We start from the raw sequence: 27,966 nt of genomic DNA on the forward strand, positions 1-27,966 counted from the left end.
CCCCGTGCTACATTTCGTTAGGCGTGTGCTTGCATTTTAAAGGGTGAAATGGAATTATTATTTTTTTATTGCAGCTTGATCTCTACCAAAGTGCCACATGCAATGTCTTGAGGGGCTAAGAAGGTTTAGAGGGGCAACGTGGAGATCTTTCCGAAGAAGTCATGATGGAGAGGGACGGCTTGATTGTCATCAAAGTCGAGGAGGAAGAAGATGCAGATATGTCCGGTGATGATCTGTGTAAGGAGGAGGAGATCAGCACAGGCGAGTAATAAACACTAGAGCTGGGCATACACTTCTAGATCTTCCAATCAATGTTTGTATGAAAATTCTCAGCACATTTGATGAATTGACAAATGCCGTTTGAAAGTACTTCAGAATTTTATTTGCTTTTAACATTCGATTTTTGGGAGGCATGGACTTTCCTGAAGAAAAACCACATACACTGGTAGGGCTGTTATGCTTTAGAGACTTATATTTGGTATACATGTAGGGTCCTCCCTTAAAGTTTTCTTTCCTTCAGCTATGGAAAATTTCAGATCACAATTATTATTTCCAAGTATATGGCCAGGAGTGACCCTGGCTGCTAGGCAGCCAATTGGCACGTGATCTAACCTTATCTCTTAGCCATAGAAAAAGCCTTTGTCGATTACTTTTCAGAGGGGTGGCAAGGTCTGCCATACATGTGAATGAGCTCTTGGAGATTCATTCATTCAAGAAAAGTTTTCCATCCTGCTCCTTTTAGTTTTCTCCTCGCTGCGTTAAAAAACGAATGCCGTTTTGACTCCACTAGCAATTCGTAATTGAAGGACTATGCTTAAAATGAAAAACTTCAAACAGGATTTTACTGGTGTATCTTGTGAATGTTTATTCACAGACCCAGAAGACTCCAGCGAAGCTCCAGGAGATGTTAGAGATGAGGAAGATGAACATGTGAAGGTTAAAGAGGAGGAGGTTCCACTGGAGATCAGCACAGGTGAGCTATTGGTGCATACCAGAGTGCTTGGCCACTTGGCTTTTAAACATCTGGTCTATTGTCCTTGGATGCCTCTTCAGATAACTGAGGACTATTGAGTCTGTTGTCCTTGGATGCCTCCTCAGGTAACTGAGGACTATTGGATCTGTTGTCCTTGGATGCTTCTTCAGGTAACTGAGGACTATGTTGTCCATGGATGCCTCTTCAGGTATGAGGACTATTGGATCTGTTGTCCTTGGATGCTTCTTCAGGTAACTGAGGACTATGTTGTCCATGGATACCTCTTCAGGTAACTGAGGACTACTGGGTCTGTTGTCCTCGGATGCCTCTTCAGGTAACTGAGGACTGTTGGGTCTGTTGTCCATGGATGCCTCTTCAGGTAACTGAGGACTACTCGATCTGTTATGCTCAGATGCTTCTTCATGTAACTGAGGACTATGTTATCAATGGATGCCTCTTCAGGTAACTAAGGACTACTAGGGCTGTTGTCCATGAATGCCTCTTCAGGTAACTGAGGACTACTGGGTCTGTTATCTTCGGATGCTTCTTCACGTAACTGAGGACTATGTTGTCCATGGCTGCCTCTTCAGGTAACTTGAGGACTACTGGGTCTGTTGTCCTCGGATGCCTCTTCAGGTAACTGAGGACTGTTGGGTCTGTTGTTTGGTTTCTCCGCTCATCCTAAATCCTTATTTTTTTTTTTAGATGGACGATACAGGAAGTTCAACGCAGAAGACCACCCAGTCACTCCTCCACAGGGCGAAGCAAGAGATGGTGGCTCCACAGCCAACTCTACAGGAGGAAATTTGGTGACCCCAAATCTCCATCCAGTGCTTCCTGCTACGTATCTCTCACCCGGGCCCTCTACGCAAATCGCTTTCTATTTTCCCACCCCGGCCCCTGTCACCCACCGCAAATATCGCAAACGTCCCAAGAAGTTTCCATGTACTGAATGCGGAAAAAGCTTTGACCAGAGGACGAAACTTGTCGCACATGAGCGTTCCCACACAGGCGAGAGGCCCTTTTCCTGCTCCGAGTGTGGCAAAGACTTTGCACAGAAGGCCCACCTCGTTTCACACCAAAAGATCCATTCGGGAGAAAAGCCCTATTCGTGCTCAGAGTGTGGGAAGAGCTTCATAGAAAAGGCCCTCTTAAGTCGGCACCAAAAGTTTCACGCGGGGGTGAGGCCTTTTTTGTGTGCCATATGCGGCAGGCGATTTTTCCAGAAAGGCGACGCTCTTAAACATGTGCGAATTCACACAGGGGAGAATCCCTATTCCTGCACCGAATGTGGCCAGTCCTTCCCATACAAGGCCCGGCTCGACCGACATTTATTAAGCCACACAGGCGAGAAGCCTTTCTCCTGTTCCCACTGTGGAAGGGGATTTGCATACAAAGGCCTTCTTCTGGCACATGAAAGAACTCATACCGATGAGAAGCCTTATTCATGTGCAGTGTGCGGGAAATCTTTCTCCCAGAAGTCCAACCTGGCCAGCCACGAAAGAACTCACACAGGGGAGAAGCCATTTTCTTGTTCGGAGTGTGGGAAGAGTTTCACGAGGAAGGCGACTCTCATTGGCCATCAAAACACGCACAAGAAGAAACGTTTTGTACAGCTAAGGATGAGGGAAGAGAGTGGCTCTGAAATGGGGGAAAATATAGACATGGCGGCCACACAGAGCTGCCCTCTGCAGCAGGCTGAAAAGTAATCCCAGAGTACCCGTACTTTAGTAGTCTATGTACGTCTCTGAGAGAAGAAAGATGGGGAACCAAATGTTGTACCTTGTTCTTTATACAGTGAAGGTATTAGTGGATTTTCAAAAAGGTGATGGGGCTGCTGGGGTCTTTTGTGCTCCCTTGAGTCTTGTTACTGTGGTGGCCCTAGGAGTTTAGGTCATGAGGTCTTGAGTGATTCCTACTGTGGTGGCCCTAGGAGTTTAGGTCATGAGGTCTTGAGTGCTTAATTGTGGGGTAAATCACATACCAGCTTTAGATATGTCTGAGTTTTTCTCCACCATAGTTTGCATATGGATGATTTTGGTGACATCATGTTCTCCTACAACCTGACCTACTTGAAACACCACAGTATCAAGCTTAATGAAAGGGTGGGACTTCCGAAAACACTAAAACCTTAATTGTGAAAACCAGGTGCAGTGCCTATTCCTGCCCTCCTTCCCCCAGTGTACCATATCGATTACTACAAAATGGCATATGAACTTGCATAAGACACAGCTCCCGTGATATGCAGATTTCATTTGACAATTGCTACCGTTCAAATCTCCCCATTTTGTTGGGTGAACGCCACCAAATATTGCTCTGTGCTTTAGATATTGTACTTACAGGTGGAGTTTGGTGGGTTCACCACCTAGTGGCTTCTTGAATCTCCTGTGGAATCCAGCACCCAGCTCTTCTTGCCCTGGTTCCTTGATCTTCAACTGGCCACCTTGCGGTGTTCCTACAAGAACAAAACCCATGAGGGATGATGGCCGCCCTTCATGTTGGACACAGCAGGTGTGGAGACCTGGGAAATGGGCGCAGAGGTCTTGCCAGCAGAGTTCCCTGCTGATGTAAGAAGTCATTGGATGGTTTATCCATCATCTCCCAAAGGCTGATAAATCATTTTCTGCTGTCCTCCAAATGGTCTTATCGAGCAGGTACAATGTTAGTCGTCGTCGTCGTTGTTGTTTATGTCCACCTAACCTACCTAAATTAAATTGTATTAGTTGATGATGGGTACTTTTATTGCCACTACCTATCTTAGCATTGCTAGCAGTAGGGTTTAGCAAACTAACAATAAATAGAACGCAACGCAACCATGGGATGTTAGTCTCCAATATTCGCCAACATTTTTCAGATTCCCTATAACCTGTAAGGGGTCAAACCATCCTAAAAATATGAATATGTGTGCTTCAAAGAGAAGATCTCCTCCTCTGCCCGTATCACGACCAGAAGAAATTACGAGTACAATAAATCATTATTAGACCATCATCCTCCAAGAAACAGAACTCCTACTTGGCCATTCAGTATTGTTCCCCCTAATTCTTAGAAGAAGGAACAGCCCTCCACTCAAAGTGTTCGTATACTTGACCTATATAAGCCCCAGTGGGTTGGGGATTGCCCAGGTAAAATATCAACAGAAGGGGAGTTCTAATGCCCATCCAAAGTTATGCCACTGGGTAGCCGTCAGTTGTCTTCCACAAATTGTTATTTTGAGACCTGTATCTATGAGGGGTTTGTAATAGATAATTTCAGGATGTTTCTTCCTTGAAAACTCTGAGGCCTAAGTTGAAAATAGAGAAATGGGGTTTAAAGAGTAAGGTATGGAAAGTTGACCTGAAGCCACCTGAGATGACTCTATACCTGAATTTGCCATAGTATTGGGTAATTAGCTGGCTCTCGATGAGCAGCTCTTGCAGGCATCTCCACAATCTTCTCATGCAAGAGATGGTTGCCTATCATAGGATGTCACCTCCTGCCATGGCTATGTTGACCCCTGCATGATTTGAAACGGACACTTGGTTCCCCGAAGTGACTCCTCACCATGACTGTCTGAATTGATACCTAATGCATGATAACCAAATGTTTTAGAATTTTTTTTTGGTGTGTCTTAAAGAATTTGTGCATCCTCTTCGTTCATCCTGATTGGTGGAATACAGTTCAAAGTAGGACCCAGAAACGAGGAACGTAAATGATTAATCTGCAAAGTAAAAATTTGTTTACAGGCGTCTGCTTTAAAGTTCCATATGTAAAAGGCTTCTAAGGTGGAAGCTGAATGTCAGACTTGCTGTCACTCCATGCAGCTATGGCTCCAATCCATCTTCGTTAGAAGTGCGCCCCCAGTTGGAGAAACTGATTTGTAGCCTTCTGTGATGGCGCTGGTGCAGCCAGCAGAAGGAGCTGCTGCCGATTTACGTGGCCTGGAACATAAGTGTGCATGTGTTCTTTAGCCAGGCCAGTGCTATCCTTTACTCTACCATTCAGCTCATTGGATGGTTTCCTCCAATCACCAGCTGTTGTGTGTCTCTGTTGTTAAAAAAAAAATAAAGAGGACCTGTCTGTGTTTATATTTTTTTGAGTCTGCTCCTTTTATAAAGCTCCTTCCTAATCTTGTGGAATTTTATCGAAAGAAAAACGCATGAGACAAATGGCCTCCTATTGTTTGGACCCTCCTAAAAATGCTAATCTCCTGGCTGTCACGTTTACCTTCTATCTTCAGGACTGACGCAGAAGAAGCATACGGGTAAGGTCTTCAGATGTTCCTGCTCTACGTACGTGTTCCGGATTAGTGACTTAGTATTTGATTCTGAGGTTCAGGGTATTGAGGTTAGCCATCGACGTCAAGGCCAATTCCCAGCCTGTGATAGGACCTTGCCTCCCGTACAGGTCAGGTCTGGTGTTGGGATGGGAATTGGTCTATTCATACAGTGAAGGAAATGCGTATTTGATCCCCTGCTGATTTTGAATGTTTGCCCACTCACAAAGAAATGATCAGTCTAAAAATTGAATGTTCGGTGTATTGTAACACTGAGAGACAGAATAGCAACAAAAAATTCAGCAGAAATGCATGTCTAACAAATGATGACTGATTTGCATGTTCATGAGGGAAATATTTGATCCCCTATCATTCAGCAGGATTTCTGGCTACCAGGTGTCTTTCATACAGGTAACAAGCTGAGATTAGAAGCAGTCTCTTAAAGGGAGTGCTGCTAATCTCATTTTGTTATCTGTATAAAAGACACCTGTCCACAGGAGCAATCAAACAATCAGATTCCAAACTCTCCACCATGGCAAAGACCAAAGAGCTGTCCAAGAATGTCAGGGACAAGATTGTAGACCTACACAAGGCTGGAGTGGGCTTCCAAACTATCGCCAAGCAGCTTGGTGAGAAGGTGACAGCAGTTGGTGCAATCATTCACAAATGGAAGAAACACAAAACAACTGTCAGTCTCCCTAGGTCTGGTGCACCATGGAAGATCTAATCTCGTGGCGTGTCAATGATCATGAGAACAGTGAGGAACCAGAACTATACGTGAGGATCTTGTCAATGCTCTCCAGGCAGCTGGGACCACAGTCACCAAGAAAACAATTGGTAACACACTCCACCGACAAGGATTGAAATCCTGCAGTGCCCGCAAGGTCCCTCTGCTCAAGAAAGCACATGTCCAGGCCCGTCTGAAGTTTGCCACTGAACATCTGAATGATGCAGAGGAGGACTGGGTGAAAATGTGGTCAGATGAGACCAAAATCGAGCTCTTTGGCATCAACTCAACTCACCGTGTTTGGAGGAGGAGGAATGCTGCCTATGACCCCAAGAACACCATCCCAACTGTCAAACGTGGTGGAAACATTCTACTTTGGGGGTGTTTTTCTGCTAAGGGGCAGGACAACTGCACCGCATCAAAGGGATGATGGACGGAACAATGTACCATCAAATCTTGGGTGAGAACCTTCTTCCCTCAGCCAGGGCATTGAAAATGGGTCGTGGATGGGTGTTCCAGCATGACAATGACCCAAAACACACTGCCAAGGCAACAAAAGAGTGGCTCAAGAAGAAGCACATTAAGGTCCTGGACTGGCCTAGCCAGTCTCCAGACCTTAATCTGATTGAAAATCTGTGGAGGGAGCTGAAAGTTCGAGTTGCCAAATGTCAGCCACCAAACCTTAATCACTTAGAGAGGATCTGCCAAGAGGAGTGGGCCAAAATCCCTCCTGAGATGTGTGCAAACCTGGTGGCCAACTACAGGAAACGTCTGACCTCTGTGATTGCCAACAAGGGATTTGCCACCAAGTACTAAGTCATGTTTTGTGAAGGGGATCAAATAGTTATTTCCCTCATGAACATGCAAATCAGTCATCATTTGTTAGACATGCATTTCTGCTGAATTTTTTTGTTGCTATTCTGTCTCTCAGTGTTACAATACACCGAACATTCGATTTTTAGATCGATCATTTCTTTGTGAGTGGGCAAACATTCGAAATCAGCAGGGGATCAAATACACATTTCCTGCACTGTATATGATATTAGCATGCCCATTAGTTTTCATGTGTGGTACTCTGATAAGAGTGGTTTACTATGACCTGAACTTGCTGGCCAGCACTCTCGATAGTACTGCAACAGGCTCCTTTTTACACAGTTTTAGCACTGGAAGGGTTAAGTATTTTTTATTGAAATTTACTATTCCCCCCCCCCGCCCCTGCCACTTCCCTCCCTTTCATGCCTAGATCCCCGCACAAGGGGTGGGCAGGAGCGGCGGCTGCCCAGGGCACGGCGGTAGGGAGGGTGTCTCTTCACTACATGCAATCTCTAGATCAGCAGTTATCCGGGATCTGGGGGCCCCCTTGCTAAAGGGGGCTTCCAGATTCCAATAAGCCCCCACCCGCAGACCCCACAACCACCGGCCAGGGTTTTGGGGAAGAGGCCCTTGTCCTCATCAACATGAGGACAAAGTGCTTTGGGGGGGAGCCCCCCCTGCCCCAAAGCACCCCTCAATGTTGAGGGCATGTGGCCTGGTATGGTTCAGGAGGGGGGGTGCTCGCTTGTCTGTATGCTCAGATAAGGGTCTGGTATGGATTTTGGAGGGGACCCCACACCATTTTTTTTTTTTTTGGTGTAGGGGTTCCCCTCAAAATTCATACCAGACTCAACGGCTTGGTATGGATGGAGGGGGGACCCCACACCATTTTTTTTTTTTTGGCGTTGGGGTTCCCCTCAAAATCCATACCAGACTCAACGGCTTGGTATGGATGGAGGGGGGACCCCACATCTCTTTTTTGGTGTGGGGGTTCCCCTCAAAATCCATACCAGACTCGAGGGCTTGGGATGGAGGGGGGGACCCCACGTCGTTTTTTTTTGGCGTGAGGGTTCCCCTCAAAATCCATACCAGACTCAAGGGCTTGGTATGGCTAGAGGGGGGACCCCACATTTTTTTCTTGGCATGGGGGTTCCCCTCAATATCCATACCAGATTCAGGGGCTTGGTATGGAGGGGGGGACCCCACACCATTTTATTTTTTTTTTTTAACATGGGGGTTCCCCTTAAAATCCATACCAGACTCAACGGCTTGGAATGGATGGAGGGGGGGACCCCATATTGTTTTTTTTTTTGCCGTGGGGGTTCTCCTCAAAATCCATACCAGGCTCAAAGGCTTGGAATGAATGGAGGGGAGGACCCCACATCCTTTTTTTTTTTTTTTTTGGCGTGGGGTTTCCCCTCAAAATCCATACCAGACTCAGGGGCTTGGTATGGAGGGGGGGACTCCATTGCATTTTTTAAATTATTTTTTAATTTCCAGCAATTCTTTCTTTTACATTCAGCTGTCATTGGGGAACCCCACTGACAGCAGAAACATCAACGCATGGTTGTCACTACTAAAATCTCGCATGACTTGATCAAATAACTCCTGCGGTATTTTACTAGCGTTTTTTTTTGTGAATTCAAATGTTTTTTTTTAAAAATGTGCGGTGTCCTACTGCATACTTGGATACGGCGAGATACCGCTTAGTGAAGCCTCTCACCGGGCCCCATACTGACCCTGGGCAATGGCCGAATGGTCAGTCTCTACCTCACTGCCAGGCTGACTCATCCCAGGCTGCTACGTGGCCCCTGCCTAAAATAAAAATGAACCAACAAACCCTCTGTTGCTAAGCTAGAGGGCGTTCCATCAGTAAAGAAATAGATATAAATCCCAGTATGTATCCCATACTTTGTATAACTTTCACACAAACCAATCAATCTACACGTATCGGGATTTTTTTGGGCCGAAATTTATGAAGAAATTCAATTTTTAAAAATTTTTTTTATTGGACATGTTTTATAAACAGGGCTTTTTTTCTCAGAGAATAGGTTCAGGAACTCCCCCCTCCAAGTCACCCCTTGTCTCCACCCCCCCCCAAGCACTGTTCCTTGGTTCCACCCCCTACCCACCTCTCAGTACCGCCCCTTTTATAGAAAAGAAAGCCACGTATTGTTTTGTGATGTTAAATCATTTGCATGGAATTTATTAATTGTAACAGGAAAAGCAGTCAAATAAATCCCCTGCAGCCTGTGACAATTGCACCCCCCCCCACCACCAACAATAGATGATCTCCCCAGCAACAATTGATCCCCTACTAGCAACAGTAGATTGCCCCTGCAACAATATCCCACCACCATCAACAATAGATCTCCCCAGCAACAATTTATCCCCCACCAGCAACAGTAGTTTCCCTCAGCAACAATAGCCCCCACTGCAAACAATAGATCTCCCCAGCAACAATCGACCCCCCCAGCAACAATATCCCACCACCATCAACAGTAGATCTCCCCAGCAACAATCGATCCCTCACCAGCTATAGTAGATTACCCCCAGCAACAATAGCCCCCCAACAATAGATCTCCCCTCAGCAACAATCGCCCCCCCCAGCAACAATATCCCACCACCATCAACAGTAGATCACAATAGAACAATAGATCTCCCCCCAGCAACAATCGATCCCTCTCCAGCAATACTAGATTACCACAGCAACAATAGCCCCCCAACAATAGATCTCCCTAGCAACAATCGACCCCGCCCCTCCTAGCAACAATATCCCACCACCATCAACAATAGATCTCCCCAGCAACAATCGATCCCTCACCAGCAACAGTGGTTTCCCCCAGCAACAATAGCCCCCACACCCAACAATACATCTCCCCAGCAAATCGACCCCCTCCCAGCAACAGAAGATTGCCCCGCTAACAATATCGCACCACCATCAACAATAGATCTCCCCAGCAACAAACGATCCCCCACCAACAACAGTAGTTCCCCCCAGCAACAATATCCCACCACCACCAATAGATCTCCCCAGCACCAATCGATCCCCCACCAGCAACAGTAGTTTCCCCCAGCAACAATAGCCCCCACACCCAACAATACATCTCCCCAGCAACAATTATCCCCCATCAGCAACAGTAGATTGCCCCAGCAACAATATCCGACCACCATCAACAGTAGATCTCCCCAGCAACAATCGATCCCTCACCAGCAATAGTAGGTTACCCTAACAACAATAGCCCCCCAACAATAGATCTCCCAAGCAACAATCCACCCCCCCTCCCAGCAACAGTAGATTGCCCCAGCAACAATATCCCACCACCATCAACAATAGATCTCCCCAGCAACAATCAATACCCCACCAGCAACAGTAGTTTTCCCCCAGCAACAATAGCCCCTACACCCAACAATACATCTTCCCAGCAAATCGACCCGCCACAGCAACAGTAGATTGCCCCCGCAACAATATCCCACCACCATCATCAACAATAGATCTCTCCAGCAACAATCAATCCCCCATCAGCAACAGTAGTTTCCCCCAGCAACAATAGCCCCCACTCCAAACAATAGATCTCCCCAGCAACAAACAACCCCCACCAGCAACAGTAGATTGCCCCAGCAACCATATCGCACCACCATCAACAATAGATCTCCCCAGCAACAATGGATCCCCCACCAGCAATAGTAGATTACCCCAGCAGCAATAGACCCCCCAACAATAGATCTCCCCAGCAACAATCGACCCCCTGCAACCAAACGCCACCCCAGCAGCAACAGATCAACCCCAAGGAACAATAGACCCCCACCAGCAGCAATAGATCTTCCAGTAGCCAGTGTTATTACACCTTCCAGCAACTAGAAACAATAGACCCCCTCCCTCAACAGTAGATACCCCTCAGCAACAATAGATCCCACAGCAACAATAGATCTCCTTGTAGCCAGCATTATTACACCTTCCAGCCGCTAGAAACAAGAGACCCCCTCCCTCCACAGTAGAGCCTCCTTAACAACAATAGATCTCCTAGCAGCCAGCATTATTACACCTTCCAGCCGCTAGAAACAAGAGACCCCCTCCTTCAACAGTAGATCCCCTTAACAACAATAGATCTCCTAGTAGCCAGAATTATTACACCTCCCAGCAGCTAGAAACAATAGACCCCTCCCCCAACAGTAGATCCCTCCTCAGCAACAATAGATACCCCCAGCAACAATAGATCTCCTAGTAGCCAGCATTATTACACCTACCAGCAGCTAGAAACAAGAGACCCCTCCCTTAACAGTAGATCCCCTCAGAAACATCAGACCCCCCAGCAACAATAGATCTCCTAGTAGCCAACATTATTACACCTTCCAGCCGCTAGAAACAAGAGACCCCTCCCTCAACAGTAGATCCTCCCCAGCAACAATAGATCTCCTAGTAGCCAACATTATTACACGTTCCAGCAGCTAGAAACAAGAGATCCCTCCCTTTACAGCACATCCCTCCCAGCAATAATACCCCTCGCAACAATAGCCCCCTCCCTCAGCAATAGATCCCCTCCAGTGACAATAGATCCTCTAGGAGTCAGCATCAATGGACCTTCCAGCACACTTCGGAAGTGCCGCCATGGCAGAAAGTAGTAAATAACTTTTCTTTTTTTTTTCAAAACTTTTAGCATTTTTTTATTTATATAATAAAAATTAAACAATAAAACAACCCAGTGGTGATTAAAGTCCACCAAAAGAAAGCTTTATTTGTGCGAAAAAAATGACATACATTTAATTTGTGCGCATGCCTGTTAAAGTAGCCCAGCGCCAAATAGCAAAAACAAAATGGTCTGAGGAGGGCCTGCGGTCAGCGCCCCCTGGACGGGTTTTTATGACATTGTAATGAGCTAATAATAAAAAGCGGTTTTGTTTTTGTACAACAGAACTCATAGGTTGCACACAAATCCCTCCCTCTGACGTCACACTCTGACTCCTCCTACCAGCAGAGTCCGGCCTCTATCGTTTCAGTTTCAGCACTAGAGGGCGAGACTTCTCGAACCTCTTCCTCTCCTGTAGGAGAGCGGCGGCCATTTTTCTTTAGTTCTGTTCCCTCTGGACCCAAGTGTAGGGATGGCGGTGGCCATTTTCTGGTGGCTCTAATATAGAGACAGAAAAGTTAAATTCGTTCTTTGTGTATTCCAGCTGCTGCTCATGTCTGTGGACTGGCTGCACACTGAGGAGAGGAAGGTATTTCTGTCTCCTGTTCATTATTATTATCGTCTTATTGTTCTGGGAACACGACACTGTGGTGGAGATGAGTACGAGGGTCATGTGATCTTTTGTGTCACATGACTCCAGCACTTGACCCATAGAGCCGGCTAATGTATACTCAGGTTTCTTTTGTCGGTGTTTTCATCAGTGACTGGAAGCCACACTCATGTTCAAACAACAATGATCCCACACCTCAGGAACTGGGACAGCCCACCTAGGGTTGCCACCTCATCCCCTTAAAAGGTTTTGTGGCTGAAGAAGGTGGCAATTAAACTCATTCAGTGCCTTATCTGCATTCAATTAACCACAGAAAATGTGTAACTATTATGTGTTCGGGTGTAAAGGGATGAGGTGGCCACCCCACGCCTGATATGCACCCCAGGCAGTTGTCAAACAGGAGACTGGTGTGCAGTGCTTCTACCCCTTGAGCGCCACGTCATGTGATCAGTCACAGTGAAGGTTACTGTTGTCAGGTGGCCTGTTTCCCTGTAGCCAGTCATGGTCAATTTTACTCTCGTTGTGTGACCAGTCATGGTCAACTATACTCTCGTGTGGCCAGCCGAGGTCAACTTTACTCTTGTGTGACCAGTCATGGTCAACTATACTCTCGTGTGGCCATCCGAGGTCAACTTTACTCTCATTGTGTGACCAGTCATGGTCAACTTTACTCTCGTGTTGCCAGCAGAGGTCAACTTTACTCTCGTTGTGTAACCAGTCATGGTCAACTATACTCTTGTGTGGCCAACCGAGGTCAACTTACTCTCATTGTGTGACCAGTCATGGTCAACTTTACTCTTGTGTGGTCAGCCGAGGTCAACTTTACTCTCGTTGTATGAGCAGTCATGGTCAACTGTACTCTCGTGTGGCCAACCGAGGTCAACTTTACTCTCGTTGTGTGAGCAGTCATGGTCAACTTCACTCTTGTGTGAACAGTCATGGTCAATTTTACTCTCGTGTGGCCAGCCGAGGCCAACTTCACTCTTGTTGTGTGACCAGTCATGGTCAACTTCACTCTTGTGGGACCAATCATGGTCAACTCTGCTCTCGTTGTGTGAGCAGTCATGGTCAACTCCGCTCTCGTTGTGTGAGCAGTCATGGTCAACTTCACTCTTGTGTGAACAGTCATGGTCAACTTCACTCTTGTGTGACCAGTCATTGTCAACTTCACTCTTGCATGACCGGCCATGGTCAAATTTACTCTTGTGTGGCCAGTCGAGGTAAAAAAAAAAAAGTTATAATCCTATACCTATAGGTGATCCAGAAGAAGGCAAAAAAACCCCAGCAAAGCAGGATCCAATTTGCTCCTGCAGGGAAAATATTCCTTACTGATCCCCCGACACGCAATCGGATATTTCCTGGATCAACTTTACCTATAAATGTTAGTATCCAGTTATATTCTGTGTATCCAAGAAAGAATCCAGGACTTTCCTACAGCAATCCACTGAGCTGGCCAGAACCAACTCTTGAGGGAGTATATTCCACATTTTCACAGCTCTCACTGTGAAGAAACCTTTCTGTGTTTGGAGATTAAATTTATTTTCCTCCAGACATAAAGTGCGCCCCCTTGTCCTCTGTGATGACCTAAGGGTGAATAACTCTACACCGAGTTCACTATATGAACCACTGATGTAGTTATACATGGAGATCATATCCCCCCTTAGGTAATATACATGGAGATCATATCCCCCTTATGTATTATACATGGAGATCATATCCCCCTTATGTATTATACATGGAGATCATATCCCCCTTAGGTAATATACATGGATATCATACATGGAGATTATATCCCCCCCTTACGAATTATACATGGAGATCATATCCCCCTTATGTATTATACATGGAGATCATATCCCCCTTATGTATTATACATGGAGATCATATCCCCCTTATGTATTATACATGGAGATCATATCCCTCCTTATGTATTATACATGGAGATCATATCCCCCCTTATGTATTATACATGGTGATCATATCCCTCCTTTTGTATTATACATGGTGATCATATCCCTCCTTATGTGTTATACACGGTGATCATATCCCCCCTTATGTATTATACATGGTGATCATATCCCCCCTTATGTATTATACATGGAGATCATATCCCTCCTTATGTATTATACATGGAGATCATATCCCCCCTTATGTATTATACATGGAGATCATATCCCTCCTTATGTATTATACATGGACATCATATCCCCCTTATGTATTATACATGGAGATCATATCCCTCCTTATGTATTATACATGGAGATCATATCCCCCTTATGTATTATACATGGTGATCATATCCCTCCTTATGTATTATACATGGTGATCATATCCCCCCATATGTATTATACATGGTGATCATATCCCCCTTATGTATTATACATGGAGATCATATCCCTCCTTATGTGTTATACATGGAGATCATATCCCCCCCATGTATTAACATGGAGATCATATCCCCCCCTTATGTATTATACATGGTGATCATATCCCCCCTTATGTATTATACATGGTGATCATATCCCCCTTATGTATTATAAATGGAGATCATATCCCCCTTATGTATTATACATGGTGATCATATCCCCCTTATGTATTATAAATGGAGATCATATCCCCCCTTATGTATTATACATGGTGATCATATGCCCCCTATGTAATATACATGGAGATCATATCCCCCCTTATGTATTATACATGGTGATCATGTCCCCCTTATGTATTATACATGGTGAGCATATCCCCTTTATGAATTATTATACATGGAGATCATATCCCCCTTATGTATTATACAGGGTGATCATATCCCCCCTTATGTATTATACATGGTGATCATATCCCCCTCTTATGTATTATACATGGTGATCATATCCCCCCTTATGTATTATACATGGAGATCATATCCCCCCTTATGTATTATACATGGACATCATATCCCCCTTATGTATTATACATAGTGATCATATCCCCCTTATGTATTATATATGGTGATCATATCCCCCCTATGTATTATAAATGGAGATCATATCTCCCCTTATGTATTATACATGAAGATCATATCCCTCTTTATGTATTATACATGGAGATCATATCCCCCCTTATGTATTATACATGGTGATCATATCCCCCCTTATGTATTATACATGGAGATCATATCCCCCTTATGTATTATACAGGGTGATCATATCCCCCCTTATGTATTATACATGGTGATCATATCCCCCTCTTATGTATTATACATGGTGATCATATCCCCCCTTATGTATTATACATGGAGATCATATCCCCCCTTATGTATTATACATGGTGATCATATCCCCCTTATGTATTATACATAGTGATCATATCCCCCTTATGTATTATATATGGTGATCATATCCCCCCTATGTATTATAAATGGAGATCATATCTCCCCTTATGTATTATACATGAAGATCATATCCCTCTTTATGTATTATACATGGAGATCATATCCCCCCTTATGTATTATACATGGTGATCATATCCCCCCTTATGTATTATACATGGAGATCATATCCCCCCTTATGTATTATACATGGTGATCATATCCCCCCTTATGTATTATACATGGTGATCATATTCCCCCCTTATGTATTATACATGGAGATCATATCCCCCCTTATGTATTATACATGGTGATCATATCCCCCCTTATGTATTATACATGGAGATCATATCCCCCTTATGTATTATACATGGTGATCATATCCCCCTTATGTATTATACATGGAGATCATATCCCTCCTTATGTATTATACATGGAGATCATATCCCCCCTTATGTATTATACATGGAGATCATATCCCCCCTTATGTATTATACATGGTGATCATATCCCCCATATGTGTTATACATGGTGATCATATCCCCCTTATGTATTATACATGGAGATCATATCCCCCCTTATGTATTATACATGGAGATCATATCCCCCCTTATGTATTATACATGGAGATCATATCCCCCCTTATGTATTATACATGGTGATCATATCCCCACTTTTGTATTATACATGGAGATCATATCCCCCTTATGTATTATACATGGAGATCATATCCCCCCTTATGTATTATACATGGAGATCATATCCCCGCTTATGTATTATACATGGTGATCATATCCCCACTTTTGTATTATACATGGAGATCATATCCCCCCTTATGTATTATACATGGTGAGCATATCCCCCCTTATGTATTATACATGGTGATCATATCCCCCCTTATGTATTATACATGGAGATCATATCCCTCCTTATGTATTATACATGGAGATCATATCCCCACTTATGTGTTATACATGAAGATCATATCCCTCCTTATGTATTATACATGGCGATCATATCCCCCCTTATGTATTATACATGGAGATCATATCCCCCCTTATGTATTATACATGGAGATCATATCCCCCTTATGTATTATACATGGTGATCATATCCCCCCTTATGTATTATACATGGAGATCATATCCCCCCTTATGTATTATACATGGAGATCATATCCCCCCTTATGTATTATACATGGTGATCAAATCCCCCTTATGTATTATACATGGAGATCATATACCCCCTTATGTATTATACATGGAGATCATATCCCCCTTATGTATTATACATGGAGATCATATCCCCCCTTATGTATTATACATGAAGATCATATCCCTCCTTATGTATTATACATGGAGATCATATTTTTTATTTATTTATTTATTTCAGGTACTTATATAGCGCTGTCAATTTATGCAGCGCTTTTACATATATATTGTACATTCACATCAGTCCCTAACCCTCAAGGGGTGTACAATCTAAGGTCCCTAACTCACATTCATACATACACATACTAGGGCCAATTTAGACAGGATCCAATTAACCTATTAGCATGTCTTTGGAGTGTGGGAGGAAACCCACGCAAGCACAGGGAGAACATGCAAACTCCATGCAGGAGGCGCCATGGTCGGTAATCGAACCCATTACCCATTTACTGCAAGGCAGACGTGCTAACCAGTAAGCCACTGTGCCGCCCATATCTATACCACTGTGCCTTCCATATGCCGATCATATCCCCCCTTATGTATTATACATGGTGATCATATCCTCCCCTTATGTATTAAACATGGCGATCATATCCCCCCTTATGTATTAAACATGGAGATCATATCCCCCCTTATGTATTATACATGGAGATCATATCCCCCTTATGTATTATACATGGTGATCATACCCCCCCTTAAGTATTATACATGGAGATCATATCCCCCCTTATGTATTATACATGGAGATCATATCCCCCCTTAATCTCCTCTTCTCAAGAGAGTATAAATTCAGTTCCTCTAATCTTTCCTCATAGCTGATCTCCTCCATGCCTCTTATCAGTTTGGTTGCCCTCCTCTGTACTTTCTCCAGTTCCCCAATGTTCTTTTTGTGAATTGGTGCCCAAAACTGAACTGCATATTCCAGATGAGGTCTTACTAATGATTTGTACCGGGGGAAATTATATCTCTCTCTCTGGAGTCTATACCTCTTTTAATACAAGAGAGGATTTTGCTCGCTTTAAAAACCGCAGCTTGGCATTGCATGGCATTATTAAGCTTGTGATCTACCAGAACCCCCAGATCCTTCTCCACCATTGACCCCCCCAAGATCCTTCTCCACCATTGACTCCCCCAGTTGTACCCCCCTAGTATGTATGATGCATGCATATTCTTAGCCCCCAAGTGCATAACCTTACATTTATCAACATTAAACCTCATTGGCCACATAGTTGCCTAATTATACAGAGCATTGAGGTCGGCTTGTAAATTGGAGACATCCTGTAAGGACATTATTCCGCAGCACAGCTTGGTGTCATCTGCAAAGACTGAAATGGGATTTATAATCCCAGACTCTATATTGTTTATAAATATATTAAAAAGTAAGGGTCCCAACACTGAACCTTGGGGTACCCCACTTATAACACTGAACCTTGGGGTACACCACTGACAACCCTAGACCATTTAGAGCAGGGGTGGGCAAACTTTTTGACTTGAGGGCCGCAATGGGTTCATATATTGGACCCGGGGGCCGGACCAAGAGTAGATGAATGATGTGTATGTGTCATCCATAGTAAGTATAGTAATATTCCCTCATAGTAAGCATAGTAATTAATCCCCCATATAGTAATTCATCCCCCATATAGTAATTCATCCCCCATATAGTAATTCATCCCCCATAGTAATTCATCCCCCATAGTAATTAATCCCCCATATAGTAATTCATCCGCTATAGTAATTAATCCCCCATATAGTAATTCATCCCCCATAGTAATTCATCCCCCATATAGTAATTCATCCCCCATAGTAATTCATCCCCCATAGTAATTCATCCCCCATATAGTAATTCATCCCCCATATAGTAATTCATCCCCCATAGTAATTCATCCCCCATATAGTAATTCATCCCCCATATTAATTCATCCCCCATATAGTAATTCATCCCCCATAGTAATTCACCCCCCATATAGTAATTCATCCCCCCTATAGTAATTCATCCCCCATATAGTAATTCATCCCCCATATAGTAATTCATCCCCCATAGTAATTCATCCCCCATAGTAATTCACCCCCCATATAGTAATTCACCCCCCATATAGTAATTCATCCCCCTATAGTAATTCATCCCCCATAGTAATTCATCCCTCATAGTAATTCATCCCCCATATAGTAATTCATCCCCCATATAGTAATTCATCCCCCATATAGTAATTCATCCCTCATAGTAATTCATCCCCCATATAGTAATTCATCCCCCATATAGTAATTCATCCCCCATAGTAATTCATCCCCCATACAGTAATTCATCCCCCATATAGTAATTCATCCCTCATAGTAATTCATCCCCCATATAGTAATTCATCCCCCATAGTAATTCATCCCCCATATAGTAATTCATCCCCCATATAGTAATTCATCCCCCATAGTAATTCATCCCCCATATAGTAATTCATCCCCCATAGTAATTCATCCCCCTATAGTAATTCATCCCCCATATAGTAATTCATCCCCCATAGTAATTCATCCCCCATATAGTAATTCATCCCCCATATTAATTCATCCCCCATATTAAGTCCCCAAGCCCCCCCGTGTCAATTCACTTACCTTTGCTCCGCGCGTTCCTCTCGCCGTTCCGGTGTAGCATGAAAATCTGTCTCCTATGAGGATCTGTCCCCCTCGACGTATCTGCGCATGTGCCAGTTTCAGGCATTAGCAGCCGATCGGCGATCTCCGGCACATGCGCAGATACGTCGAGGGGGACAGATCATCCTGACAGTATCACGCTCCGCGGGCCGGATTAAAAGGTCCGCCGGGCCGTAGTTTGCCCATTGCTGATTTAGAGTATGAATCGTTAACCACTACTCTCTGAATACCATCTTTTAGGCAGTTTTCTAACCATTTACATACAGATTTTTCCAAGCCTGTAGACTTTACCTTACAGATTAGCTGTGTGTGGGGAACTGTGTCAAACACTTTTGCAAAATCCAAGTATACCACGTCCACCGACACCCCTCTGTCCAAGTATATCATGTCCAATGCCACCCCTCTGTCCAAGTATACCACGTCCACCGCCACCCCTCTGTCCAAGTATACCACGTCCACCGACACCCCTCTGTCCAAGTATATCATGTCCAATGCCACCCCTCTGTCCAAGTATACCACGTCCACCGCCACCCCTCTGTCCAAGTATACCATGTCCACCGCCACCCCTCTGTCCAAGTATACCACGTCCACCGCCACCCCTCTGTCCAAGTATACCACGTCCACCGCCACCCCTGTGTCCAAGTATACCACGTCCACCGCCACCCCTCTGTCCAAGTATACCACGTCCACAGCCACCCCTCTGTCCAAGTATACCACGTCCACCGCCACCCCTCTTTCCAAGTATACCACATCCACTGCCATCCCTCTGTCCAAGGTTTTGCTCACCTCCTCATAAAAAGAAATCAAATTTGTTTGCCAACTTCTGTCTTTCATGAATCCATGCTGTCTGTCTCTTAAAATATTTTTTTCCAGCAAGAACTCATCTATGTGGTCTTTTATTAAACTCTCCAATATCTTCCCAACTATAGAAGTTAAACTGACAGGTCTATAATTACTTGGTAAAGATTTTGACCCCTTTTTAAATATTGGCACCACATTGGCCTTACGCCAATCCAGTGGTACTATGCCAGTCATTAAAGAGTCCCTAAAAATTAGAAACAATGGCTTTGAAATGACAGAGCTCAATTCTTTAAGGACCCGTGGGTGTGTGCCATCCAGTCCAGGGGCTTTATTCACCTATATTCTGTCTAAATATTTTTGGATCATATCAGTTGTGAGCCAATGTGGATCATCTGGAGCTGTGTCAGTACCACGCCCATTATGGACAAGAGCTCCCCCATGCTCCTTTGTATATACAGAGCTGAAGAAGGGATTAAATAAATTTGCCTTCTCTTTGTCCCCAGTCACCCACTCTAGATTATTCTGAAAAGGGCCTACATGCTCGAACCAAACCTTTTTACTATTAATATATTTGAAGAACTTTTTGGGGTTGGTCCTGCTATCTTTTGCAATCTGACGTTCGTTTTCAATTTTTGCAGCCTTTATTTCTTTTTTGCATATTCTGTTATATTCTTTGTAATGTTTAAACAATGATAGTGTTCCTTCATTTTTATATTTAATAAAAGCTCTTTTCTTATTATCTATAGCCTTTTTAACTTTGGCCGTAAGCCACATAGGTTTGATCTTTAGCCTTTTAAACTTGTTGCCCATGGGAATATATATGCCCGTGGGACTTTTTTCCTTTCTTCTGCTTCCTCGTTGCTCCTTTTTGCTTTTCTTAGCAGACCACCAGATCGTAGGAGCCATTGGCAGCTGTTTAGGATTGTTATGCTTCTTCAGTGAAATGCCTTCATCTGACACATTAGTAATTTTTGGTTGGCTTTTTCCATAGAAAAATTATGGATATATGAGCTTAGTTATGAACAGGGTGTGTCTTTGTCTTAGAATTTTGGTGCCTAGGCTTTATGTCACTCAGAACTTTGAGAGGTGTTCTTGGTGGTTAGATATCAGTGAACCCATCATAAGAGAAATGTGTGGCACATTTAAAATGCTTTTTGCCTGGCTATTATGGTAACCCCTTATGCCAAATTCAGCATTTTAGGTTGCTGACCAAGAACAAGTCAACAGGTTATGAAAGTCACCCAAAACCCAGAATTATCATTTAAATACTTTTTCCAGGTCAGCAACTCAAAGTACTACCTAGAAGCTTGTATATTTAAAAGGTCTTCAGTTTCAGATTCCTTATTTCTGATTGGAAACATACACTGTATTGCAAAAGTATTGGGGCACCTGCCTTTACACACATATGAACTTTAATGGCATCCCAGTCTTAGTCTGTAGGGCTCAATATTGAGTTGGCCCCGCCCTTTGCAGCTATAACAGCTTCAACTCTTCTGGGAAGGCCGTCCACAAGGTTTAGGAGGGTGTCTATGTGAAGATTTGACCATTCTTCCAGAAGCACATTTGTCAGGTCAGGCACTGATGTCGGGGGAGGAGGCCTGGCTCGCAGTCTCCACTCTAATTTATCCCAAAGGTGTTCTATGGGGTTGAGGTCAGGACTCTGTGCAGGTCAGTCAAGTTCCTCCACCCCAAACTGGCTACTCCATGTCTTTATGGACCTTGCTTTGTACACTGGTGGGCAGTCATGTTGGAACAGGAAGGGGCCATCCCCAAACTCTTCCCACAAAGTTGGGAGCATGAAATTTTCCAAAATGTCTTGGTATGCTGACTCCTTAAGAGTTCCCTTCACTGGGACTAAGGGGCCAAGCCCAACCCCTGAAAACAACCCCACAACATAATCCCCCTCCACCAAACTTTACACTTGGCACAATGCAGTCAGGCAAGTACCGTTCTGTTGGCAACCGCCAAACTCAGACACATTCATCCGATAGCCAGAGAAGCTTGATTTGTCACTCCAGAGAAAGCATCTCCACTGCTCTAGACTCCAGTGGTGGCGTGCTTTACACCACGGCATCCAATGCTTTGCATTGGACTTGGTAATATGCCCGTCATTGGGAACTATTGTGTAAGAAACATATAAAAAGGCTTGTCTATGTATCCATGTTATCGCAATGTACTCTGCATGCAATGATGACCTGATGTGCACATTGTAGCCCTTCATTAGTAAATTTATCTCAGAAGAAATGCAACCTTATTGGAGTCGATGTCCTTCATTGAAAAGGTCTACTTAACAATAACAGTTGAGCGTGGAATATTTAGTAGCCAGGAAATGTCACGGATGGACTTATTGCACAGGTGGCAACATATCACGGGACCACGCTTGGAGTCACTGAGCTCCTGAGAGAGACCCATTCTTTCACCAATGTTTGTAGAAGCAGTCTGCATGCCTAGGGGCTTGATTGTATACACCTGTGGCCATGGAGGGGATTGGAACACCTGAATCCAATGATTTGGAGAGCTTGCCCAATACTTTTGGCAATATAGTGTGTTATTGAAAGCATATTACGTCTTACAGCCCATTACGTAAATCAATGTTGTTTACACTATACTGTAACTGTTTACTTGTATCTATTGCAGCTGGAGTTTAACAATCCACCAAGCTCAGAAAGGAGTGGGAGTATTTAGAAGGACACAAGATCTGTACAAAGGCATCATGATGGAGAACTGGCTGTCCCTCACATCTCCGGGTAAAAGGAGACTTTAATTTCTTGTAAAGGAGAGAAGAGTATTGATGATCCACCTAGATACACACATCCTCTGATATAAAGACATAGAAACAATGTATTCAGTCAGTGTGTGTGTTTCCTACAGATGGATCCAGTAATGGGAACCCGCCAGAGAGATGTCCCCGTCCTCTGTATTCCCGGGACTCCACACAGGAACATCAGGAGATCCCTCAGGAGGATCAGGTAGATGGAGCTGAAAGTCTTAAAATTAATAAAGGATATTCTTCTGCTTCATTTCAGTTCATAGATCAGATCTGTTTGTGTGTTATCTAGAATGATGGCCTTTTTGTGGTTAAAGTTGAAGAAGAAGAGTTGTCTTTGATGGGCAATGAGCCACGTAAGGAGGAGGAGATGCCTCCAGAGATGAGCACAGGTGAGGAATAAACACTAAATCCAGGGAAGAGTTCCAGATCCTCCTTGTTCAGTCACTACAACAATCTCTTTTTCTCCCCCCTACTCTGTCAGTAGACAGTACTGGGGGGACAGTATGTGCCCAGTGGGGGGGTCAAGAGCCATCAGCCTCTATTAGACTCCGGCTCTCCTCCTCACATCATGTCATTGAGACGTGACCAGTCTCCCCCCACACACACTCTCTGGGGTCTCATACATCTCAGTACAGGGGGCTTCACTCTCATCTTTATTCACAGACACCAGAGAGAATCAGAGAGACTTCAAAGCTGAGGAAGTAAGAGAAATGAAGATTAAAGAAGAGGAAATTTCTCCAGAGATTGGTATAGGTGAGTTAAAAAAAACACAAATAAAAATATAATCCTTAATTGTTGTGTTGTGTGAGATGACTTGGCCCACCCACAGTTGAGTAGAAAACAAAAAGTTTAAAGGTAAAGCCACTTCTTGCAGTAAGTAGAAGGGTTTTGGATGTTGTTTGTAAGGTCATTGTTCTTCAGATTATGGCCCATTTTTAGAATTCCATCAACCCATCAGTGTCTGTCTCCATGTCCTGCTGCTTCCTACATCTGATTGTTGGCTGCCAGTCAGGGCCTAGTTTGCTTCTCACCTATTTTCCAACTGCCCCATCTTTTGCTTTTCTTGTGGAGCGTATTTCTTCCTCTCCATGGTGTAGTCACCCATTTGCAGTTCCATCTAGTAGGGCACTTCCTAGTGAAGGGAAGACCCTTCTTAGGCTGTGTATTTTGGGGTGCCTCCGTCAACAGCTGATAACACTGGGAGACTAAAAATAGTCCCCTTGGGCAGCACAGCTGCTAAGTAGTTAACACTTCCACCTAGCAGCACTACGGCCATCAGTTCGAATCCCAGCCATGGCACTACCTGCACGGAATTTGCATGTTCTCCCTGTTTCCTCCGGATACTCCGGTTTCCTCCCACACTCCAAAGACATGCTGGTAGGTTACTTGGCTCCTGTCTAAATTGGCCCTAGTATGTGTATGTATGATTGTGAGTTAGGGACCTTAGATTGTACGCCCCTTGAGGGTTAGGGACTGATGTAAATGGACAATATGTAGAGTGCTGTGTAAATTGATGGCAGTATATAAGTACCTGTAATAAATAATAAATAAAATAAATAGATACCCTAACACCAGGAGAATCTTTACTTTGAGTGCACCATGGTGCTTTATTTAACCGCTTAAGGACCACCCTATAGCAGACATACTGGCACCTGTGCGCCAAATCACATATATATGATTCACGTGCCATCACCCGCTAGCGCCCAGTGATAACCAACAATCACGATGGGGAGGAAGACTGTTTTGTTTACAAACAGTCTTCCTCCCTGTCAGCTCGAGCACACTGCACAGCACAGCCATCCCAATCAGTGTGCTTACAGTAAAGCACACACCTCCCCGCCCCCTAGTAAAACACTCCCAGCACACTGTTAACCCTTTGATCGCCCCTCATATTAACCCCTTCCTGCCCAGTGCCATTAATACAGTGTCAGTGCTTTTTTTTCAGCACTGATTACTGTATTGGTGTCACTGGGGATGTCAGTGACACCAAGTTAGTTCCCCCCCAGTATCATAATGTCTGCCCCAGTCCCGCTAAAAGTCACTGATCGCCGCCATTACTAGCAGAAAAAAAAAAATTCCAGTATCTATACCGCCATTTGTAAATGCTATAACTTTCATGTAAACCAATTAATTTACACATATTTTGATTTTTTTTTTTTTTAACAAAGACATGGAGCAGAATACATTTTGGCCTAAATTTATGACGAAATTAGATTTTTTAAATTTTTTCACTGGACATGTTTAATAGCAAAAAGTCCAAAATATTGTTTTTCTCAAAATTGTCGGTCTTTTTTTGCTTATAGCGCAAAAAATAAAAAACACACAGGTGATCAAATACCAACAAAAGAAAGCTCAATTCGTGGAAAAAAATGACATAAATGTCATTTGGCTGCAGCGTTGCACGACCGCGCAATTGTCAGTTAAAGTAATGCAGTGCCGTAACGCAAAAAATGGCCTGGTCAGAAAGGGGGGTAAATCCTCAGGAGGGCAAGGGGTTAAAGTATCAAAGATACCTATTGCCTCTTTATTTTCCTCCTTTACTTTTGCTTTACCATCGTATGGGGAAGCCTTCTGTTAGGTATTCCACCGAGAGGACAAGAGGAATAGACTCACAGGCTATTGCCGTTCACCAGTCTCTTCATCCAAAAATCCATTTGCCTTGGGTTTTGTCTTCCAATCAGAATGCATTCTGTTGGTCACGTGACACCAAAGGGTGGGTAATTTTTATAGCGTGGTTAAGTCTCATGACGACTGCAGTCTGTATATCAATGTTTTTTGGCACAGATATCCAGTCCCAGAGAGGAATAATCTACGCTTCACTTGTTACTAACGATTGGAAACAAGTCACAATGGTTCCGGATCATATGGTCATTATGACAGCCAATTAGAGATGAATATTTATTAAATCTATGTACAAAATAAAATATTTATATGTCCCTATATTAGTTTGTAATTGAATATTTGTAAAGATAAAAAGGAACTTTACCCTGCCCTACTGATATTTTTTCCCCCCTGCCTACCTGATGCAGTATTCTGCACAGGACAGATACTTACCCACCAAGTGGATCCAGCGTTGTCCCGCTTGATCCCCTTCTCTGGAGTCAGCTGGTGCTTGGTTTCCGTGCCACCATCTTCTTCTGGGATATCATCGGTAGGCACACCTCACGATGACACGCCACTTGGCCCACCCCCTCCTGCTTTGGTGAATGGTATGAGTATGATGCTCCTGGTGCCTGCTGGGATGTGCACTGGGAGGGAGCACTGACTTCATTCGCCTAGGCGAATGATAGAGGAGGGGGGTCGGGGACAAATTTTTTTTCACTGAGAGGGACGCAATGATGAAGAGAAAACTCATCTGGAAGGGTGAAGATCCACTTTAACTGGCACATGCTGAGGCTGTTGAATTGGATCTGGCCATCTAGACTTCCAAAACCTCTGTTCATAAACAAGGGAAACTGTAAATTTTCAATACTTCAAAAGATATTGAGAAGACCAATTCTGTTTTCTGACAGATGGACAATACAGACGAAACAGCACAGAGAACTGTCCCGGTCTCTCTCCAGATGATGACGTCATATCCAATTCTTTAGAAGAACAACCCAATGCCCTGGATGTCCATCTGGCACTTCTTCATGCCAATTCGAACCCTGAGCCTCCTACACAAGGTGGGAGCATTCCTGATCCTTCCAACTCCATTACCCATCAACCGCGTCGTAGCCGTCCTAAGAAATTTCCATGTCCTGAATGTGGAAAGTGTTTTTCCCAAAGAACAAAGCTTCTCGTCCACGAGCGGATTCACACGGGGGAAAAGCCCTTTTCCTGCATGGAATGTGGAAAATGCTTTGCAGAGAAGGGGAGCCTCGTTCAGCACCAAAAATTTCATGCTGGAGAGAGGCCGTATTCATGCTCCGTGTGTGGCAAATCCTTCACGCTAAAGGGCGATGTCATCAAACATGGCAGAATTCACACTGGTGAGAAGCCGTATTCCTGCTCCATCTGCGGGAAATGCTTCACCCTCAAAGGTGATCTTGTCAAACACGCCAGAAGCCACACTGGCGAAAAGCCGTATTCGTGCCCCGTGTGTGGCAAAGCTTTCACCCTGAAATCTGTCTTGGTGGCTCATCAGAGGACTCACACTGACGAGAGGCCATATGCTTGTTCTGTATGCGGGAAATGCTTTGCCCAGAAGACCAACCTGTCCACACATGAAAGGACTCACACTGGCGAAAGGCCGTATTCCTGTTCAGAATGTGGGAGAGCCTTTACCAGGAGAGGAAACCTGATCTCTCATCAGCAGTCGCACCAGTGAAAAGGGACATTCGTTGACCAAAATGGCAGATGCTAGTTTCCGGGGCCAGTATAGGAAAGGAGTCAGAAGAAGCAGAAGATGATAACAGAAATGTTCCACCAGTTGAAGCACCAGTCCATGCAAAACCAATATTATGGTGTAGAGCCCAATGAGGTCTCTCTTTCTGGCACTGCTTGTAGTCCAAGATCTCAGCACCTAAATTCCCAGGTCGTTTAGTCTCTACTGCTCTTCAAAGAGAACAGTGTATGTTCTTCAGAAAGTTAGAAGGTGCTGAGTGTCAGAGAGAAACCAAACAAATGAGAAGGCCCTGATGAGGCTGAAGAAGCAGATCGACTGGCTGTGTCTGGTCCAGTAGTGGTGCATGGTGGAATGCTTTTGAGTAAGAATCAAGGAATGTAGAGTCTGGTAACGGTTGTGGCCTATATATTAAATTTTATTTCCAGGATCTGGACCAAATGTGGACAGCCAATCTTTATAACTTATTCCAGACAATGGAGACCTGACTGTACGTGACAATGTACGCCCAATGTCACCATCCCCATTGACCAGAAACATTTCCACTGTCTTCCATCCTCCAGCGACAGTGTGTATTTTGTGATTGGTTGTCAGTAAAATGATACATATAGTAGATCTATGCGCTTTCTCTGATTGGTTGATCGACATTTTTAGCTACATAGATGGTTTACAGCTGTAAAGCAAGGAACCCATGGCAGGAATAAAGCACATTGGCTGTGTTGGACTACTTTAGCCGCTAGCTGCCCGAGCCAATTCTGGCATTTCTCACATACATGTAAAAATCAGCATTTTCTTGCTAGAAAATTACTCAAACCCCCCCAAACATTATAGATTTGTTTAAGCAGAGGCCCTGTAGAATAAAATGGTGGGCTTT

At 44.1% G+C, this 27,966-nt stretch overlaps 2 protein-coding genes across 2 annotated transcripts in view; one reads left to right on the plus strand and one right to left on the minus strand.

The window, feature by feature from the left end:
• Nucleotides 1–27,966, minus strand: part of LOC149466215 (uncharacterized) — a 475,763-nt gene that overhangs the window by 382,446 nt on the left and 65,351 nt on the right. The gene's annotated exons all lie outside the window — the stretch shown is intronic.
• On the plus strand, nt 126–27,707 carry LOC149466227 (uncharacterized). The gene is made up of 9 exons (XM_089672692.1): nt 126–261; nt 875–973; nt 1,679–2,681; nt 11,938–11,982; nt 22,636–22,745; nt 22,870–22,967; nt 23,058–23,157; nt 23,432–23,521; nt 26,281–27,707. The coding sequence occupies exons 1-9, from the start codon at nt 162–164 to the stop codon at nt 27,075–27,077; spliced, it is 2,442 nt and encodes an 813-aa protein (XP_089528818.1). The 5' UTR covers nt 126–161; the 3' UTR covers nt 27,078–27,707.

The sequence above is a fragment of the Staurois parvus genome, unplaced genomic scaffold (genome assembly GCF_062004578.1).
Source record: "Staurois parvus isolate SC_StPar_1 unplaced genomic scaffold, SC_StPar_1.0 ptg000132l, whole genome shotgun sequence".
NCBI classification, from domain to species: Eukaryota; Metazoa; Chordata; class Amphibia; order Anura; family Ranidae; genus Staurois; species Staurois parvus.